This window comes from Bombus fervidus, chromosome 5, assembly GCF_041682495.2.
Source record: "Bombus fervidus isolate BK054 chromosome 5, iyBomFerv1, whole genome shotgun sequence".
NCBI classification, from domain to species: Eukaryota; Metazoa; Arthropoda; class Insecta; order Hymenoptera; family Apidae; genus Bombus; species Bombus fervidus.
Genome location: NC_091521.1, coordinates 15603705 through 15622221, shown reverse-complemented (window position 1 = coordinate 15622221; position 18517 = coordinate 15603705). Strand labels below are relative to the sequence as shown.

General features: G+C 29.6%; 5 protein-coding genes across 10 annotated transcripts; 2 read left to right on the top strand and 3 right to left on the bottom strand.

Annotated features, from left to right (window-relative positions):
- Positions 1–221: 221 nt before the first annotated feature.
- On the bottom strand, positions 222–2816 carry LOC139987141 (uncharacterized). 2 transcript variants are annotated; one of them, XM_072003083.1, is made up of 4 exons: positions 1594–2816; positions 1427–1460; positions 1282–1346; positions 222–1203 (listed from the first exon to the last, which is right to left on the bottom strand). In XM_072003083.1, the coding sequence occupies exons 1-4, from the start codon at positions 2035–2037 to the stop codon at positions 988–990; spliced, it is 759 nt and encodes a 252-aa protein (XP_071859184.1). In that variant the 5' UTR covers positions 2038–2816; the 3' UTR covers positions 222–987. The 2 variants fall into 2 exon arrangements, with proteins under 2 accessions (XP_071859184.1, XP_071859182.1); XM_072003081.1 differs by having other exon boundaries at positions 1282–2816.
- Positions 2817–2952: 136 nt separating this feature from the next.
- On the bottom strand, positions 2953–6166 carry LOC139987147 (ubiquitin domain-containing protein UBFD1). 2 transcript variants are annotated; one of them, XR_011799791.1, is made up of 6 exons: positions 6020–6166; positions 5123–5497; positions 4837–5027; positions 4571–4759; positions 4223–4431; positions 2953–3740 (listed from the first exon to the last, which is right to left on the bottom strand). XR_011799791.1 is itself a non-coding variant. In XM_072003092.1 (5 exons), the coding sequence occupies exons 1-5, from the start codon at positions 6030–6032 to the stop codon at positions 4321–4323; spliced, it is 879 nt and encodes a 292-aa protein (XP_071859193.1). In that variant the 5' UTR covers positions 6033–6166; the 3' UTR covers positions 2953–4320. The 2 variants fall into 2 exon arrangements, 1 of the variants encoding a protein (XP_071859193.1); XM_072003092.1 differs by having other exon boundaries at positions 2953–4431.
- A 1058-nt stretch (positions 6167–7224) lies between these two features.
- Positions 7225–9739, top strand: LOC139987150 (upstream stimulatory factor 1). Of its 2 annotated transcripts, none has more exons than XM_072003097.1 (5): positions 7225–7379; positions 7585–7655; positions 7945–8225; positions 8290–8454; positions 8534–9739. In XM_072003097.1, exons 1-5 carry the CDS (start codon positions 7339–7341, stop codon positions 8753–8755), a joined length of 780 nt encoding a protein of 259 aa, XP_071859198.1. In that variant the 5' UTR covers positions 7225–7338; the 3' UTR covers positions 8756–9739. The 2 variants fall into 2 exon arrangements, with proteins under 2 accessions (XP_071859198.1, XP_071859199.1); XM_072003098.1 differs by having other exon boundaries at positions 7244–7511.
- A 39-nt stretch (positions 9740–9778) lies between these two features.
- LOC139987113 (V-type proton ATPase catalytic subunit A) lies at positions 9779–14339 on the bottom strand. Of its 2 annotated transcripts, none has more exons than XM_072003025.1 (12): positions 14212–14339; positions 13260–13375; positions 13072–13184; positions 12618–12983; positions 12487–12543; positions 12329–12423; positions 11996–12267; positions 11730–11913; positions 11532–11649; positions 11158–11438; positions 10871–11060; positions 9779–10790 (listed from the first exon to the last, which is right to left on the bottom strand). In XM_072003025.1, exons 2-12 carry the CDS (start codon positions 13339–13341, stop codon positions 10698–10700), a joined length of 1851 nt encoding a protein of 616 aa, XP_071859126.1. In that variant the 5' UTR covers positions 13342–13375; positions 14212–14339; the 3' UTR covers positions 9779–10697. The 2 variants fall into 2 exon arrangements, with proteins under 2 accessions (XP_071859126.1, XP_071859127.1); XM_072003026.1 differs by lacking the exon at positions 14212–14339 and adding an exon at positions 13746–13882.
- Positions 14340–15307: 968 nt separating this feature from the next.
- Positions 15308–18505, top strand: LOC139987156 (5'-deoxynucleotidase HDDC2). Of its 2 annotated transcripts, none has more exons than XM_072003103.1 (4): positions 15308–15607; positions 17326–17450; positions 17540–17708; positions 17797–18505. In XM_072003103.1, exons 1-4 carry the CDS (start codon positions 15557–15559, stop codon positions 18025–18027), a joined length of 576 nt encoding a protein of 191 aa, XP_071859204.1. In that variant the 5' UTR covers positions 15308–15556; the 3' UTR covers positions 18028–18505. The 2 variants fall into 2 exon arrangements, with proteins under 2 accessions (XP_071859204.1, XP_071859205.1); XM_072003104.1 differs by lacking the exon at positions 15308–15607 and adding an exon at positions 15798–15818.
- Positions 18506–18517: the final 12 nt, after the last annotated feature.

Below are 18517 nucleotides of genomic sequence, written 5' to 3'. Positions count from 1 at the left end.
CACAATTTTTAAATATAATACGATACATTGTACTTTTATGCTTGAAAGTATGCAAGTATTTATACTTGCAATGTCAAACTGTATAAACGATTTATAAAAAAAAAGTTTTATCGCGTTGTGTTTTATGCAATTAAATGAATATATAAAATAAAAGTTGCTATATATGAGTATGCAGGGAAAATCACATTGAAACACTTTATCTATATTCATATATTTTATTAAAAATTATAGGCTGAATATATTTGTACATGTACATACATATATATAATTAAATATAAATTAAATAACAATTGATCGCCTTCAGTAAAGTTTATGTATTAAATTTACACGAAATTTCGTTAGTCAAAGCGTATTTAACTGCATGTATCTCTTTATTGGAAGTAAAATGTTCTATAATAGCTTGTGCTACATGCATTTTTAAATGCACATACATGTATAAGAATTCAAATATACAAATATACAAATAATTTTCAAACATATAATGACCAGTTACATTACGGTACAAATTGTTTTTTCATTTGTGCTAATAGTATCCAAAAAATTCGTTAATTCTTATTTCCACTAGTATTTAACTATGGCAAAACCAATAAATATCCAGAAATTGTATATAACTCGATACATAATAATTATAATAAATAGGCAATCTAAAATATTGCAAAATTTAATCTTCTATACATTCTAATCTATGCATTAGTAAATATATATATATTTCATTAAAAATGGCACCTTCAAAAATTTTACTATATAAAAGTTTCATAAATAATGTAATGCTACTCATTAATAGCATGTCCTATAATATCAAAGTTTTTGTGCATGTAAAAACTTTATGTATATTTAATGAAGCATCAATATAATGCAATAATTTAACGAGGCAAAACATTTTGGATCTTTCAATTTTACAATATAAAAATTTTCAACTCCATAGAATCCTATCTATGTAGTCTGTAAAATTGATCAAATACAATTTTGCAATATACATATAAAGATCTATCCATACTCTGAAGTGACTGTCAAGCTAAAGTTTCCTCCTTTTACATAAGTGCTATGATACCAAATTCTTGTATCCAACAAAACAATATCTCCAGCATAAACAGTAAAATTAAAACGCGTACAAACAGTATCACATTCCGGAGTTGGAGCGACGCTCCACGTTTTATTGCCTATAATTTGCCCTTGCCACATTAGACGCGAAATATAATCTAGCTGTAAACAAAACAAAACTTGTGATTAACTAAAAATAATTAAAAATAAGTGTGCATGTATTATTACCATTATACATACATGCATAATAGCACCTTCTTCATATCCTAAAAAGACATAATTGGAATAAGGAACCTCCGCATCCTCTGGTAAAAAATGAGGTAGATTGTAGTACCGTTTCATAATATCCAAAATCTGAAGGTGACAATTTTTCCAACCAACATACCAAGGATCTTTACCATTATGCTGCATGGCTCTTTCTTCAGTCATTGCAAAAACATCACGTAAATTGGTAAGATTACTTTTGAAATGCAAGAACTGACATTCATCTACCGAATCGTAAGCACCATCAATATTCTCATATAAATCTTTGAAGAATTTCCAGCTAAATACCTTTGAAGCTGGCCAATGACTTGCAGCATATTTTATCACCATAGGTCTAGAAGAATAGGCATATTGTTTGAATTCTTCTCTTGTTAAATTTGGCAAGATCAGTGCTGAAGTAACATCCCGACAATAATCACAATTTGATATCGGTCTTGTAAATTCCCATATGAAATAATTATTTGGTATTAAGCATCTAGTTTCACGAATGCTTCTGATTATATCAAAATATAAATATTTAAAAAGTATGCTACAAAATATTGGTGTAAATAAGGCAAGAAGAACCTTTTTAGAACACAAGTAATGTGAGATGTGGTTCCTTTTATTTTTTATGTTATTTTCTAAACTAGCAGACTTAAGATCTACTAATGATACACCTTGTTCCAGGAAGCTTTCTGTTAAAACTAGAAATGCTTCTTCTATATCTTCTAAAATATTATTACTCTGTTCCATTACTAATAGGGCAAGTGTTCAGGATTCAATATAAATTTAAGTAACCATTGATATTGGATATCTTTTTTATGTATATCATCTACTTAGGAGATAATACATATTCCACTTATCTTCTGGTTACTCATATTTCAAATTAATGACAACATTAATTCTGTCATCAGCAATAAATGTACAATAGAATTTATAGTTTTTCTGCGCATTTCTTTAAAAATTATTTCTTATTTTTGACACTTTGCTTAATTAGTGATAGCACTTCATTCATCAAGTCATAGATTTTCTGTCATAGAGAAAGCATTGTTCAATTGTGTAGAAAACGCTTATTACATGTTGGTTAGAATCATGTTACCATTAATAGTAACGAGTTAACGTGCTATTTCATTATTTACACTATATGTAAAAATGACAGTCACGGAAAAAACATCAAAGTGACGTCGACTTAAATTGTAGAAACAGAGATTTCCACGAACTATGTTATGTCATCATATGTATTGCCTTGACATATACATGCATACAAGCACTGTATTCAGCCTTGAACCACTTACATACATACATTTCACCGAAATGCGAAGATTTATATCAATTGCGAAATTATAATTAATTTTTGATTCGTGCAGAATTCTAATAATTCTTCTCTTTTCTTACTTCAAACAGAGTAAACCTTGCAGCACAGCTTGCTTAACCTCGAGTAATTTAAAGTCATAATAAGGAGTTTCCTGTTCATAACGAACAAACGTACGGAAATCTAGATTTCTCGCAATTATGCGGGTAAGAAGCTCGAGTTCGACCCAAAACTTAAAAATTACTTTATTATATTTTATTTACAAGAATAATTTATGAGGTAATAAAAAATATTTATTATATTTATATTTCAATATAATTTATAAATAAAAAAAAAAAAAATGAAAGAAAATCACGTTTGAGAAGACTTAAAATTGTTTATTTTTATCAAATCACACAACATGATGTACAAGTCTTGTTTTAAATGGACATTGAAATAGTTTTTCGAATGTGCAAATAGTTATGAATTCCATGTAGATATTACGGTAAATACAAGTTTGATTTGTCGTTTTCCCGGGTTCTCGTCCCTTCAGTTGTGTACATGTACAGTATAAAACCTAATTTACAGCAGTTTATAATACTAACATTACATAATAATTTAATGCTTGTCTTAATAATGCTCGTCGAGATATACAGTCCACTTGAACTCCAGTGCATAGCGAAATTTTGAGACGGCTAATTCCCCTGGACAAATTTTTGTTTTATAGGCCAATATCAAGATGCGTGCAAATATATTTTGACAAATTCGTTGTTTCGTAATCGAACAGTAACATCGTACCAAAAATTGCATTTTTCCCATCTTTATAAAATGCGGACTATATTTCTTGATAATAACTTAGCTTATTGCAACTTGAATTTCATTTATAATTCGTACGTTCTTGTCCTTTTTCTTTTTTTGTTTTTTTTAATTGAATCAAATTAATTTGCGACAAATTTGTTTTGAAATTTAACATTTATAAAATCAGTTTCGATACTTGACATAAATTGTAACTATAAAAATAGATTTGAAACAATTCGTTTTTGAATATCTAAACTATTTTAAATTATTATTTAATGTCATTAAATGTACTAAAAAGTTGAATTATTTCTCGACGAACTTCAAAAGATTGTAAATGCAACATCATAACTTCTTTCTTCACTTCCTCCTATAAATGTAATTTTACAAACATTTCACTTTTATTTTAAAGATCCAAGCATTTCTATTTAAATAAACAGAAAAGTTAAAATTCTTTAATCTGTTCATTTAAATGACAATTCTTTTACCTAAGGTAATAAAATGTTTCTTTTTAATATAACGTATTTTTCTAAGAGTTAAAAAACTTATGATATTTACAAATCTTATATACGATATAATTCAGAGAAATTAAGGTTACAGTTAACATTACTTCAATATATTAAAAAATTTCAATGATCCAGAAATCGCAATGTTGTATAAACATTTCTTTTTGCTATCAGAAATGGTAATTATAAATTCGTAAAATGTATTACGTAAAATGTATTCGTAAAATATTTTTATCATTTTTAACAAAATTAAAAATTATGTAAGAAAATTTCCTTAATAAAAAGAAAGAATACTTTTATTAGAACATATCAGTTATTATCCAACGCAAAATAAGTTATTACTTACTGTTAAAAATGTGTGACTAGTACAGTCGTGTTTGTATCAATGCTTACACCTGATTACGCTTTGTTTTTGAAGAGACCGAAACTTCCATCAATGTTCGATCAGAAGTAGCACCACTTGCCAAGAACAGCATCTTTTATAGCGGATATGTATTGTGCAGGAACCCAATATATCCAGTATCTCGAAGCTTCTGTTGTGCCTAATTGTATAGCCTAAAATTTAGAAAGATGTTTGTGTAAATCAAATGGTTCATATTATATTAATGTAGCAACACTTCCTTTGTGAAAAATTGAAAAAATAGATAAATTTTAATTATGTCAAAGCATGCCAATTTTATGTTAAAGTACAAACCATAATATGATATTCCGGATGATCATGTATTGGTTCACTGTGTACACCTTTTATGGAATTCATGGGTATTTTATCTGTTCTTTCTTTTGTACCAATCCAAAGCTGATCTTGCTCCAATTTAAATGTTAATCTAACTTTACCGCCAGATTTATTTAACATACCAGCCAATGGAAATTCTGGTAGAGGTTCCTAAAAGTTAAAACAATTAAATAAAAATACACAATATTTAATAAAAATTATTACTTTAATTAAAGAATATGTCATACCTTACTATCTAATATACCAGGCATCACATCATCAGGCATACCTTTATCTAATACTTTCCTATGTATTTTTTGCTGAGATAAAGGTTCTTTATTTGTAGTGGAAGCAGCTTCATCTAACAGATCCTGTTTTGATGGAAGTGAAATGGCTAATACATCATCTAGTTTTGACCCTACTACCATGACTTTGGCACCTTAAAAGTATAATTATATAACACAACATATAATAAATATTTGATAAAAATCAGTGCACAAAAGAAGAAATATTATATTATATAATAAAAGTTACCTTTTGTAACACCCAAACTTCTTAATGTTTGTTCATTTTTGGCTAGTCCTTTAATCATAACTTTCTGCATAGATTGTGGCACAGATATAATATTTTGAAGATAAGCTTTTAGTTTCGCCACTGTGCCATCAAGTGGAAAATTTACATTAATCCTTTGTTTATTATAAATCACTTTAAAGTCTATGTTCTCTTGGGGTGGATCTTGCGAGGTAGTTGCAATATTATTATCTCTCTTTTGTATGCCTCGAATCTGATGTTTTACTGTTGAGTCCTTTTTTTCTACCAGTAAATTTTCATTAGAATTTGTATTTGATACTAATTCAGCACAAGGAGTTGAGTTACAAGAGTTGTCGTTGCTTTTACTTTTTGCAGCATCTGTAAAATATAAGTAACTTAATATTTTTTAAATACAAATTCTGTCATCATTATGTCATATATAATATGATATTATAATAGTAAAAGAGCAGTTATATTAATAAGATCTTAATAAACCATAGGTATATTACAAAAAACAATGAAAATTTTGCAATCGAATAAACTACAAAAGGAAAAATTGTATAAATGAAAGGTTATGTTTAAAATGACACGTATTTAAAAGAAAGAACAGAGAAAATGCAATTCATCGGAAAAATATATAAATGTTAAATTTCATATTTTTTAAATAATTTCAAATTAGATTTATGTAAGATTCATAGCAAAAATATATATAACTGTTTGCACGGAAATTAATCCAACATATACAATTGCCTGATTGTAACATATCACGGTAAGATTTTTCTGGGATATAGATATTTGCTTTATTTAAAAATAATTAATAATAAATACAAAAAAAATGTAAAAAAATACTTATTACTTCGAAATTGTTAATAAAAATCACGAAAATCGTCAAATACGTACCGACGTACTCCATGATGAACTGTATTTCGTTGACCAATCAAACTATTACAGGATACATTGTAGTTCCTGCTATTCGTATTTACGGCGATCCTTGAAATGACTTTCAAATTTTTAAATATTTTCTAAAAAACGTAAAACGAAAGTACTTTCATCTAAATTTAAATAAATAAAAAACCTGGTTATATTGTCTTCATATTCTTCATATCAATAAATTCTTTGTTAGCCAGATGCCATCAACAATTTCTCAATTCTACATAAATACAAACTACACATGCATATGTATATATATATATTTTAAATTTAATTCTTCTGCTACATATTATATTCTTCTATCCTAATATTTTATTAGGAATATGATACATATTTTTGTACATAATACATATAAACATAGATTAACTTTAATCACAATTTTCAATGAATTTACTATTCATATTCATCACAACATATTTCATAATATCGTATATAACGAACTATAAATAAGTTTCTAAATCTTGTTTTTACTGGTTAAATTTATTTTATTAGTGGAATTGGATTTATAATTGCTTGATACAATTCTTTAAATTCAATATTAAATTTCAGGTTTTCATATTTTAATTTATTGATTTTGCAAATTTTGAAATTGATTACGCACTTGTTTTAAATATTTTAAGAAAAACGAATATCTATACATTATTATAATTATATTTTTATATGTAATTATAAAATATCATTATTAATTATTGAAAAGACATGTCTTCTAATTTTATCAAATTACGAATATGTAACTATGACAAACTTGTTCATCCCTATCACAATTAATGCTAGTATCAGAGAGGAAAGTTTTCTCTTCATTAGTAAATAATGTTTGAAACCATAAATTACGTAACCTTGATGTAACCTATATAGGTTAAGTATTTATTCATATAGATGTTGGCTATAATGATCAATGTAACAAACAGAAATTCAATAAAGAAATGTACCTTCTACCCTGTTTTTCAATTTTTATTTCTACGTATGTTTCTCGAACAATATCTTACAATTTTGTTTACTATTCAACTTTAGTTTTTGAATTCATTATTCTTATTAAGAAAATTTTATTTACGTTAGAAATCTTAATTATTTATAAAATGATTACACGTATACATTACTTATTAAGGAATTTCAATTATCATTAATCGGTATAATTTGGACAAAATTGAAAATTGTAATAAAATCGAGTGGCGTAAGATGGCGTTGTAATCAAGAATCGCCATCTTGTGCACCACATGACCTCGTTGCCGTGTCCCGTGACCAGCTCACGTGAATTTTGACAAATTCAAACGTTTTTGGTAGAAAAAAAAATGGATATTTTGGAGCAGCACCTCGAACAGCAGGATGTCAGGTAGTGTTTATGTTAAATATCGACTGGCTGATAATGCGAACACCTATCCCTCCTGTTTCGCTCGAGGTCTCCTCAAGGTCATCACGTAGTGCACTGTGCGCACTTACAAGACTTAGGACAACGGTCGTGGAAGTAATAGGCATAGACGTAATTCTATAGATAAGTTACATATCCATTCTTCAATGTGTTTATGTTTGTTTTACAGCACTGTTAACGCGAAGGATGACGGGGGCACGGGAATTGTTATTGAGGAAGCGGAAATCGTGGATTGCGAAGGTAAATAAATATTTGTCATAAATTCAAGAATTTCAAAAGTTGACAATTAAGTTTTGTTCGATTAGAAATCAAATTGATCAATTGCACTTTTTCCTTTAACTTAGATATATATAAAAATATATCAAATATTTTATTAAGCTCGTTCATTGCAGATTGTAAAGTAAATTTCAAAGAAATATGTTTAAAGTCTTGAGCTTTCTCTACTTTTCGATTTATGAAGTTGATTCATATAGCTTCTAAGCAGCTTAGTCATTAATTTGCAAAAATTTGAATTGTGAACCAATTACAGGAGAACCTGTTGGGGAAGATGGAATGCGTTACCAAGAAGCTCTTGCTTATAGAGTAGTCCAAGTAAATGGCGCTACTGCTGGCAATGAAATAGAACTGCCAGTTACCCAACCAGGAAATAATACTGTACAGGTCTTAACATCCCCATTGAATGGACAATTTTATGTCATTGGAAATGCTAATGATGTTTTCACTACTGCGCAAACATCTAGATCATTGGTTCCTAGGACCACTACATTACAAATAGAAACACCAAGAAATTGTACTACTGTTTTAAAAAAGGTACATTTTTCCTGCACTCCTTAAAACTCTTTGAATTTTGTCTTATTTGTAATATATGCTTTAGAGAGATGACAGAAGAAGAGCAACTCATAATGAAGTCGAGCGTCGACGAAGAGACAAAATAAACAATTGGATTACAAAATTGGGAAAAATTATTCCTGAGTGTAATGCAGGTGCAAACAGTACTGGTAGTGGCAGTGGTGAAGGAAAGGCAAATTATGAAACTCAGGTATTAAAATAGAACTTATGAAATTTGCAGTTATAGAAACATTTAACAGTAGCATTTTTTCCACGAGTTTCTTTTGTAGAGCAAAGGTGGAATTTTATCAAAGGCCTGTGAATATATAACGGAATTAAGAGCAGCGAATCAGGGACTGGGTCAATGTTTACGCGATAACGAAAAATTACGACAAGAAATAACTGCTTTGAAACAAGTTGTTACACAATTGAAACGCGAGAATCTTCAGCTCAGGTCGCAAATGTCACCCTCCACAGGAACGAATGTTGATGTTGTTCATTTAAGTCCTTAAAAGATTATTAGTTTGTAATGCAATGCTTCTTTTGTAAATATTAGGATATACAATCTGATCATATAATGCTCAGAAGAAGTACTCTATTTACTCTTAAAATTTTTGGTTTCATAGGAACCACACCAAATTTTATCATATTGAAATTCTGTTCTTTGAAGTATATTACATGGTCCTAATGGTATGGTCGTAACTATCATTATAATCTTGTATACTTGTACGCGATATCATTCATGTTGCGTCTAAATTGAACTTTCCTCTTTAATGCTTATTAAATTATTTGGTATTGGATATTTGAACATTTTGCCCCATTAAGATCTTGATTACGCATTCATAAATGTACCATGGATAATATTTGCTAATTATCGAATGTTGGTGAAGTTATGACTATTCCTCATAGAACCTATGAAAAAAAGAATTATATATTTATGTATGCATATGCATTGGATTGAATTACCTCGTGTACGATGAACGAGCCAAGGCTGTGAATATTGAGCATTGATTTGTAACTTTCGGATATATAATTTCAAACGATGTAACCAAAGTTAATTTGAAAAAAGAAGCAGGAAGAACATTCAGTTGCAATACAAACAAGAAAAATGCGATACAAATTATACATATATGACAACTGCATCTTTACAGAGATCGTTAAATATTTTTTATTTTTAATAATGTTTTAATGAGTGTAGAGTAGATACTTCCGTAAAAGAAAATGATCTAAATAATGAGAATGTAAAATAGACTAATCGCACACGTATGAATGTATATATATATTTATATATGCATATACATACACGTGTGTGTACATATGGATATACGTACGCATATAGCAATAAACATATTTTTTTCAACCCAGGATTTTGGATTCTATGACAATGTGTCGGAATAATTGAAAAAATTAAATACTGGTTTGTAATATATCGTTGATGTATATACCGCGAAGGTTATTGTTATATTATATTATTATTAAAATGAAATTTATCGAAACACTGTTATTTTTATTTAATCATTAACAATCTCGAAATGTGGCCTTTTTATGCATAATGTTTATTTGTTTTTTACATATGGTACAATGGAAATGTCGAAGTTACTGGAACACTGTTTACGATGCGTCTTTCTTTATACTTTGTTTTTAACGATAAAAGATCCTGCACCTCAACAGTTCTAACATTTTGACACCCTTTTTTTAAACTTTCAGACCATATTTCAACGGTTTCAACATTTAAAATAACATCTACTTTTATGTAACGTCTGCATTCGTCACTTAAAGCGACATTTACATAGTATACTATTATAATACAATATTTAATACTCTTTAATTGAAATTTCATTCCTTTGTAAAAAGCTACCATTTCATCCCATGATACAACAAAATACAGAACGATTACGTTTTTTCTTTTTAAAAGAACAACATATAAGGATGAATGGAAAGCTTCTTATGATGCATTTACTCTCATTTTACATACATATGACAGTTTTTTTACACTGATCCTTCCACGATTAAATTCCATTTACAGCAAATAAAATCGGAAGCTTGAGTCGCCAGGCATCTCATATTTTTTTTCCAACAATTTAAATTAATTACATATAACTTCATTTCAAGGATTTGAAGTAGCTTGGTATAGCACTTAATATATAAATACTTATAGAAGCTGTTAATACATTTAAGGACGTCCTATAACCTTAATGATTCAGCCATCACGTATAATTTCCTGTTTAAATGTTAGGTTAATACACATAAAATTATTGTAGCTTTTATATTTGTAACACTTTTCATATATACAATTTTCTTGTAATTATTGAAAACTAATATAACAGTTTAATGTGCGATACGTGATTACGAATGTTCCATATATTTTTTTTAGTAGATCCAGGACATCCTTAAATGACCAGCATAAGGTTCCTGAATGTAGAGAACTTATGTTTGTATGAATGTTTCTGATAATTAATCTTCTAAATTTCTAAATGCCTGTTGAATATCTTCATATAACTGATCAAAATCAGCTCTGATCTTTGCTTCACCATCTTGCACTGGATCCTAAAATGAAGAAAAAATATATAACATTTGTTATACACTTTTTAAAATATATAAATAAAACCATCCTAACCTATGCTTACCTTGAATTTCATAGAACTCAACTGATAGAGAATATTGTACATGCTATCCCTAATGACATTCCACGTTATTTTATTGTCTGATTGTGCCGTAGACTCGACTGCATGCCTTGCCATATCATAGAATGCAATCATGTTTCGTAACATTCCGACAGTTTTGTAGAATGGACAGAAACGATCGTATGTTGAATAACTACGTAGAAACAGAATAGTAAAAATGAACATCAATGACATTACCATGACAATAACATTACTGACTATGATGACTATGGCAAAATGATAATTCGCACCTGTTTTGTTGCAGGAAATCGTCTTTTAGAAGTTTTGCAACTTCTAAAGTGATTTTATCTGTTTCAGCAAGAGAAGCTTTACCGACTAACTGTACAATTTCTGATAAATCCTCTTCTTCCTGCAAGATTTCCTTCACTTTCGTTCTCAGAGGAACAAACTCCGCGAAATTTTTATCGTAGAAATCGTCTAAGGCTCGAAGATATTTACTGTATGAAATAAGCCAGTTAATGGATGGGAAGTGTTTTCGTTGTGCGAGTTTCTTATCGAGACCCCAGAATACCTAAGAAATGGACAAAAAAAGCAAATTATATGGGTAAAAAAGAAATAAAAAGATGTTATGTAGATAGAAAATAAACATTAATTGCATTAGCACCTGCACGATACCCAGGGTTGCACTAGTAACAGGATCAGAGAAATCACCACCTGGTGGTGATACAGCACCTACTATACTGACAGAACCTTCACGATCAGGATTACCTAAACATTTCACTCTGCAAACAGTATTTAACATTAAAAATATAATGAACTAATATATACGTATATCGCTATATTAAATGAAAGTTGAACTTACCTTCCTGCACGTTCATAAAAGCTAGCTAAACGAGCTCCGAGATAGGCCGGATAACCGGAATCAGCAGGCATTTCAGCCAATCGTCCCGAAATTTCACGAAGAGCTTCTGCCCAACGAGATGTTGAATCAGCCATCATGGATACATTGTAACCCATATCTCTAAAATACTCTGATAGAGTAATGCCTGAAATATTTGACATAGGAAAGTGAAATACGTTGTCATCAAATTTGTACTGCCGTTCTCTTATTAATAGAAATACATTTACCTGTGTAAATGGATGCTTCACGAGCAGCTACAGGCATGTTTGACGTATTAGCAACCAAAGCTGTACGTTTCATGATAGACTCAGTGACTCCATCAATTTCCACCGTTAATGTGGGGAAGTCACGCAATACTTCAGACATTTCATTACCACGTTCTCCACAACCGACATAAACAATAACATCGGAGTTTGAATACTTCGATAAAGCTTGCGAAATTACAGTTTTACCGCAACCGAAAGCACCCGGAATTGCTGTAGTGCCTCCTTGAACGCATCTACAATTTTTTATTAATAAATACTACAAATAGTGCATAAAGCAATTAAATAAATTCTTACGGAAAAAGTGAGTCCAGGACTCGTTGACCAGTAAGCAAAGGATGATTAGCTGGTAATTTTTCAGTAACTGGACGAGGTTGACGTACAGGCCATACCTGCATATGCAAGATCATATTAGCATGTATATATCAGTATTAAAGAAAAAATTATTTGCGTACCTGAAGCATAGTATACTTGTGTCTTTCACCATCAAATTCTGTTTCCAAAATAACATCCTGTAAGGTAAAAAATATATATCAGATAAATAATTAAAATAATTGCATTTCTTACTTATTAACATATAACTCACAGATACTGTATAATTGCCAGCAGGTGCAACATAAGTTACAGTTCCCTTACTTTTTGAAGGTAAGATCATTTTGTGCTTTACTAATGTGTTCTCATAAACCACACCATATAAATCTCCACCAGTAATATGGCTGCCACTTTTTATATTACATGGACTAAATTCCCAAACAGTGCTTCTTGACAATGCTGGTACATTAATACCCTTTGGGATGTAAATAGAGCTTGTAAGCTCATTGATATCCTTCAGTGGTCTCTGAATACCATCAAAGATATTGCCAAGTATACCAGGACCAAGTTCTACAGACAATGGTTTTCCAGTACGTAAGACAGGATCACCTACAGTTACACCACTGGTTTCTTCATACACCTGGAATAAAATATAAATGTAAATGACATAATAACGTTGTAAAAATAATATGATAAATTTTTAAATATATAAAAATAGTTTATTATACCTGAATAGTGGCCATATCACCTTCTAAACGAATAATTTCTCCTACTAATTCATAGTATCCTACCCTAACCAGCTCATACATGGCTGATCCCGACATTTTTTCAGCTGTAACCACTATAGAAAAAAAAATATGTGTATTAAAATTGGAAGCATAAATAAATTTCTTAAAAATATATATCGTATACTAACCAGGACCAGATACAGCATACACATAGCCAAATTTGGATTCTCTCTCTTCATTGCTAATTTTTGATAACCCTCGGTTCGACATTGTAAATTGTTATTCAAATAAAATCGACGAACAACTGAAAATATTTTGCATTATAAAATATAAATAAACCTACATACTGACCATATAATGAGAAACATTTATTTGAACGAAAGTTAAATTAATAGTATTCATTATGCATTTTCTATAAAGAAAAATATTAATATAATAAAATGCAAAGTATATATGGTTAATCATTCCAAGGAAATGTAAGTTTTGATCTAAAAACAATTTTACAGAATTACGTTCAATTTGTAAGATATAATCATAAGATTAAGTTGATATCATTTCAGTCTGACATGTAATCAACAGCAACTAATCACACACCGACAAAAATATGACAAAAACGAGGATAAAAAGACAACGCTCGTGAACAATAAGTATATTCCGGAAATGAGTACTCTTACACGCGGCCTAAGTCAATTACGACGACGAAAATCGGCGAGAAAGTTGATGTCAGCTAACGCATCCATTCATCAGAAAATTCACGTGAGCAGTTCATTTAAAAAGTAGGCGTAGCCCTCTTTAAGCCCGCGAGACGACTGCTCACTTAATAAAAATGTCGAATCCAATTGATGTATTTTGTTGTCAAATAGAACAGCTTAGCTCGTTTTCCGTGTAATTATATACGATATCGGTGATCCCGTTTAATCGTGGACAGCGATTGAAACATACAAATTCATGTCCGAATCGAAAAACGATGGCGCATTCAAACTGGCACGATCGATACTATACGCGCCAGTCTTTTCTGCAAAAATCTCTGGTTTCCTCTATATAGTACGAAATCATTATAATCGCTCTGGTTATATAGTGAATCAAGGCGAAGCATGGTAATCTACAATCAACGAAACTAAATGACAGTAAGAAACTTACGAGACGAGAAACGTATCGAGGTAAGTCCAGCCTTCTACAGCGAGTCAAGCTTCACAATCGAGCCTGCTATCACAAGACAGGTCAGCTGACTGAACGATGTGCCTGTTTTCAATTATCTAGCTCGCTCCTTCGGTTCAAGGCAGCACTCATAAGTAAGCGAAATTTTTATTATCTTTACCACGGTTTTCGATTGTTATTTTATTACTTCACTTTGGTAACCCCGATCTTATTCTTGCTTAAACAAAAAGAACATCTAATATTTAAAAAAAATTATAATGTTGTATAATAAGATTGTAATATCGTTAAAGAAAATTATGGATAATATCGAGAAAAAGATAAAGAGTAACTGTACCATTAAAAATGCGCGTATTGTTGCATTGATTTTGATATATCGAATATTTTTAAGAAGGTATTATTTTGAACAACTAAAGAAAATTACATATTTTCAAGCTAATATATCACATCCATATAACGCATATAACAATTGTAATTTTTGTTCTGTTTATATATGTATGTATATATGTACATATTCACCTTTGAACAGTGCCAGATAGTGCTGATGAAAGGTGATTAAAATTAGAAATTACCAGGCTAAGGTAATATTTATTATCAGATTGTTATAATTATTACGGATTATATATATTCTACAACATTTTCTTTTAAAAACAATCTAATATACCATAAACACAGCCATAAACTGTTTAAAATTTTTCTCAACGAACTTACAATATAAATCAAACATAAAGAAAAAACAAATATATAGTATTATTTTCTACTTTAATAAAAAAATCAATATTTAGATTTAGTACGTTTATTTTGATTTGCATATGCTAACCTAAATTATTGAAGATATACGAACAAAACAATTGTAAAATTAGAGAAAGAAAAATATACATAACTTCTATTTTCTTTGATTCGCGCGAATCTAAAATGCACTGTCTATATATCATTATATCTATGGATCGCCATCTTTAACACATTCACTTGCTAGAAAATTATGTAACCTAGGCAACGATGAGTTTGTGCTCGTGTGTATATGTATATGCTGTACCGTTAACGTTTGGGTAAGTATATTATGCGTAGAACTGTAGTCAGTGAGGTAGTGTGGTTACTAGTCATTGCTGGTGTTGTCATTGCAGTGGAAGGAACGGAAGAAGTAACTAATTGTAATTCTTCAATCATATTGTCTTTTTATGATCGCTTACTTTGATATTTGACAATCATTTTCGAAATTGATCAACATTTTAACAACACATAAAATCTCCGTTTTGATAATTACTAGTGATAGGCGTGTATGACTGAACAATCTAAGTGAAAAAAATTTTTGCTTTGTAAATAATACATTATGGATATCAAGAAATTGCAAGAATTCATGGAACTGGTAGGCAGATTGAAGGTAAGATCAAATTTATTACTATAATCGAGATACAAATTTTTGTAAAATGTCCTTGTGATAAATAGATATAAATCTATCATTTTGATAGATAGTATATATACTGTTACGAATAGAGGTATTGGCATATTCTTTAAAATAGAATATGTAAAAAAAGGACTAACGGTCCCAACATCTTGCGATTGCAATTACCTAAATTCTACAATAGGAAGAGGTAGTGAAACTGCGGGAGGGTGCAGAAAGCAATGCTCTCTCCCTCACTAGAACAAAAGTCAGCAGGCTCTGACCTTTCGCGCGGCTGCGTCGCCGAGGGTACTTGTCATTCATTGTATTAGGTTGTCCAAAAAATGTCTTTCTTTTACAGACACGTCTTTTACAACAACGCATCTTTATACAAACATGAAACCTAATCTGTCGAACATTGTAATATTTATCTCGATAGAACAAAATGGATCATTCGTAATTCGATAAAATAATATAAAACGGAAAATGTTATACATCCATTATTTCCTTATAAAACGAAAAAAAACTTTTCGGACGACCTAATACAATAATCATCACGGACGAACGTAAAAGCAAAACCATGTGAGTTCATCATATTCCGAACTTACAGAACGTGCTGTAAACGGGACTATCGTAAATTTGTTTTGGTGCATCTTGTTACTTCTTATCAACTCCTGTAACGCATAAGCTGTACTCATCGTCAAATACTTGTGACGCTCATAATATTGTGTAATCCATTGTTGAATATATATGTCATATTAACCTGTTAACGCAGCGTTGATTTCAATTAACCACCCCTGTTATCCTAATCGAAACAAGGGGAACGACTATTTCGCGGCGTCGATTAACCGAATCGTAGCGAGAATTTACGCCTCTCGCTGACGCGTTTTCCTCGCGACCGCGTCTCTCCGCGAACGGTCGTAACACATCTTATTAATAACTTTTTAAAAATTGAGTCAAACGATTTAATTTTTTTTTTTCAGAAGTTAGAAGAATTAGTTTATTAGACGATGTATGAAAATATTTCGAAAATTTTGCAATACAATAAATCTAATATAGATCTTTAATGTTGTTTAAATTTTTATTATAGGTTCAGATAAAAAAGTTGTAAAAAGTGACTTTTTTATTATTTTCTTGGTGATTTCGACAATTGTAATTTTTTTTTTAATTTTTTCACTCATCTAGTAAATTAATTCTTCTAACTTGTAGAAAAATCTAGTCGTTTGAACCAATTTTAAGAATATTATTCAATTTTAAAAGGTATACGATTCTAGCTAAGACTTATTGTATGTTGTATACAAGTGGCCACTTTTGGCATTCTTAATTACCTATATGTCATACTTTTGTATTAAATTATACTTTTTCCGCTATATTAAATATAATATATTTATTATGATATAAATATATATGTATGTATATACAATAATATAAAAAGTAAAAAAGTAAAAATTAAAAAGCTGTCATAAATCCTTCAATTATTATTACTTTACAAGATATGAAATATGAATTTTTGCAACATCTTATCAATCTTATTATCTTAATCTTATCTTTTAATTAAATGTTTATACGTTATATATTACACTTTATACATTTTTGTGTTTTTAATGACGATCTATTGACGATCTATGACGATATATGACGATTTATTTAAATATTATCATGTGTCTTTTAATTATAAGTCAAAGATTAATATGATTTTTGTTTTGATTTGATTTCAGCATATGAAAAGAACAGGATGGGTTCATAAGAATGTGTCCGACCCAGAAACAATCGCAGGTCACATGTATAGGATGGCCATGCTTTCCTTCCTGGTGAATAATGACGAGAACTTAGATACAGTCAAGTATGAAATGGTATTATTTATATCGTTCAGCTAGTAACTATGTTGATGAAGGTTTTATTTCTATAAATTATTTTTTTTGCTAAATATAGAATCATGCAGATGTCTTTAATACATGATTTAGCAGAGTGTATTGTGGGAGATATAACACCTCATTGTGGTATTCCACCTGATGAAAAACATAAATTAGAGGATGAAGCTATGGAAAGCATTTGTAAACTCCTTGGAGACAGAGGACTTACAATATTGGAAATGTTTCGTGTATGAAAAATTGTTATATATTATACAGGGTATATATATATATATATATGCTTTGGAAGTTATCCTACTATATTGTTAATGTTTACAGGAATACGAGAAGCAAGAAACCCCAGAAGCAAAATATGTTAAAGACTTAGACAGATTAGATTTAATTATGCAAGCATATGAATATGAAAAAAGGGATAATATTCCTGGAAAGTTGGAGGAATTCTTTTCGTCAAATGATGGAAAGATAGAACATCCTTTTATCAAGAAACTAGCATCTGAAATTACTGCAACAAGGCAGGCTCTATGTAGCAGTTCAACTAGTTCAAAATAAAGTTTTATCTGTTTGTTATGAAGCAAAACATCATAAATTCCATAACTGTATTTAATAGCTAATATAATAATTTAATATTTTGATGGAAAATAAAGATAAATATGTTTAGAGCTACTATTTCAAATACATTTCCAGTTATTGACATAGTGATATTTTTCTTTATTTTCTATGAAAATAAAAGTCTATATAAATATTTTATTAACAAATTTTTTTAATACCAATATTTATAACAAATTTAATTAATAACACTTACAAAGTATTAGATCACTGTGACAGATACTTTGAGATTTAATATCAAATAATAAAAAAAATTGTACCTTAAGCTTATCATATATTCAATTTATCTATTAATCTATTATGGATGGCAAATAAATTATGCTAATTATTATTGTACGATAAATTGCAAATATGCAGATACAATAAAAAAGATAAGATAAATATAACTTTTAATGAAAATAAATTGAGATACAAAAATCGATGATAAGATGAA

Excerpts from the sequence above, each read along its gene's own strand:
- LOC139987156 (XM_072003103.1), top strand. The coding sequence starts at position 15,557 with ATGGATATCAAGAAATTGCAAGAATTCATGGAACTGGTAGGCAGATTG. Across the intron at positions 17,451-17,539 it reads GAGAACTTAGATACAGTCAA|AATCATGCAGATGTCTTTAA; the intron begins GTATGAAATGGT and ends TGCTAAATATAG. Across the intron at positions 17,709-17,796 it reads CAATATTGGAAATGTTTCGT|GAATACGAGAAGCAAGAAAC; the intron begins GTATGAAAAATT and ends TAATGTTTACAG.
- LOC139987150 (XM_072003097.1), top strand. The coding sequence starts at position 7,339 with ATGGATATTTTGGAGCAGCACCTCGAACAGCAGGATGTCAG. Across the intron at positions 7,380-7,584 it reads CTCGAACAGCAGGATGTCAG|CACTGTTAACGCGAAGGATG; the intron begins GTAGTGTTTATG and ends TTTGTTTTACAG. Across the intron at positions 7,656-7,944 it reads GGAAATCGTGGATTGCGAAG|GAGAACCTGTTGGGGAAGAT; the intron begins GTAAATAAATAT and ends AACCAATTACAG.
- LOC139987141 (XM_072003081.1), bottom strand. The coding sequence starts at position 2,037 with ATGGAACAGAGTAATAATATTTTAGAAGATATAGAAGAAGCATTTCTA. Across the intron at positions 1,204-1,281 it reads AAGAAGGTGCTATTATGCAT|CTAGATTATATTTCGCGTCT; the intron begins GTATGTATAATG and ends TTTTGTTTACAG.
- LOC139987113 (XM_072003025.1), bottom strand. The coding sequence starts at position 13,341 with ATGTCGAACCGAGGGTTATCAAAAATTAGCAATGAAGAGAGAGAATCC. Across the intron at positions 13,185-13,259 it reads GTATGCTGTATCTGGTCCTG|TGGTTACAGCTGAAAAAATG; the intron begins GTTAGTATACGA and ends TTTTTTCTATAG. Across the intron at positions 11,650-11,729 it reads TTTTATGAACGTGCAGGAAG|AGTGAAATGTTTAGGTAATC; the intron begins GTAAGTTCAACT and ends TACTGTTTGCAG.
- LOC139987147 (XM_072003092.1), bottom strand. Across the intron at positions 5,028-5,122 it reads AAGTTTGGGTGTTACAAAAG|GTGCCAAAGTCATGGTAGTA; the intron begins GTAACTTTTATT and ends TATACTTTTAAG. Across the intron at positions 4,432-4,570 it reads ATCCGGAATATCATATTATG|GCTATACAATTAGGCACAAC; the intron begins GTTTGTACTTTA and ends TCTAAATTTTAG.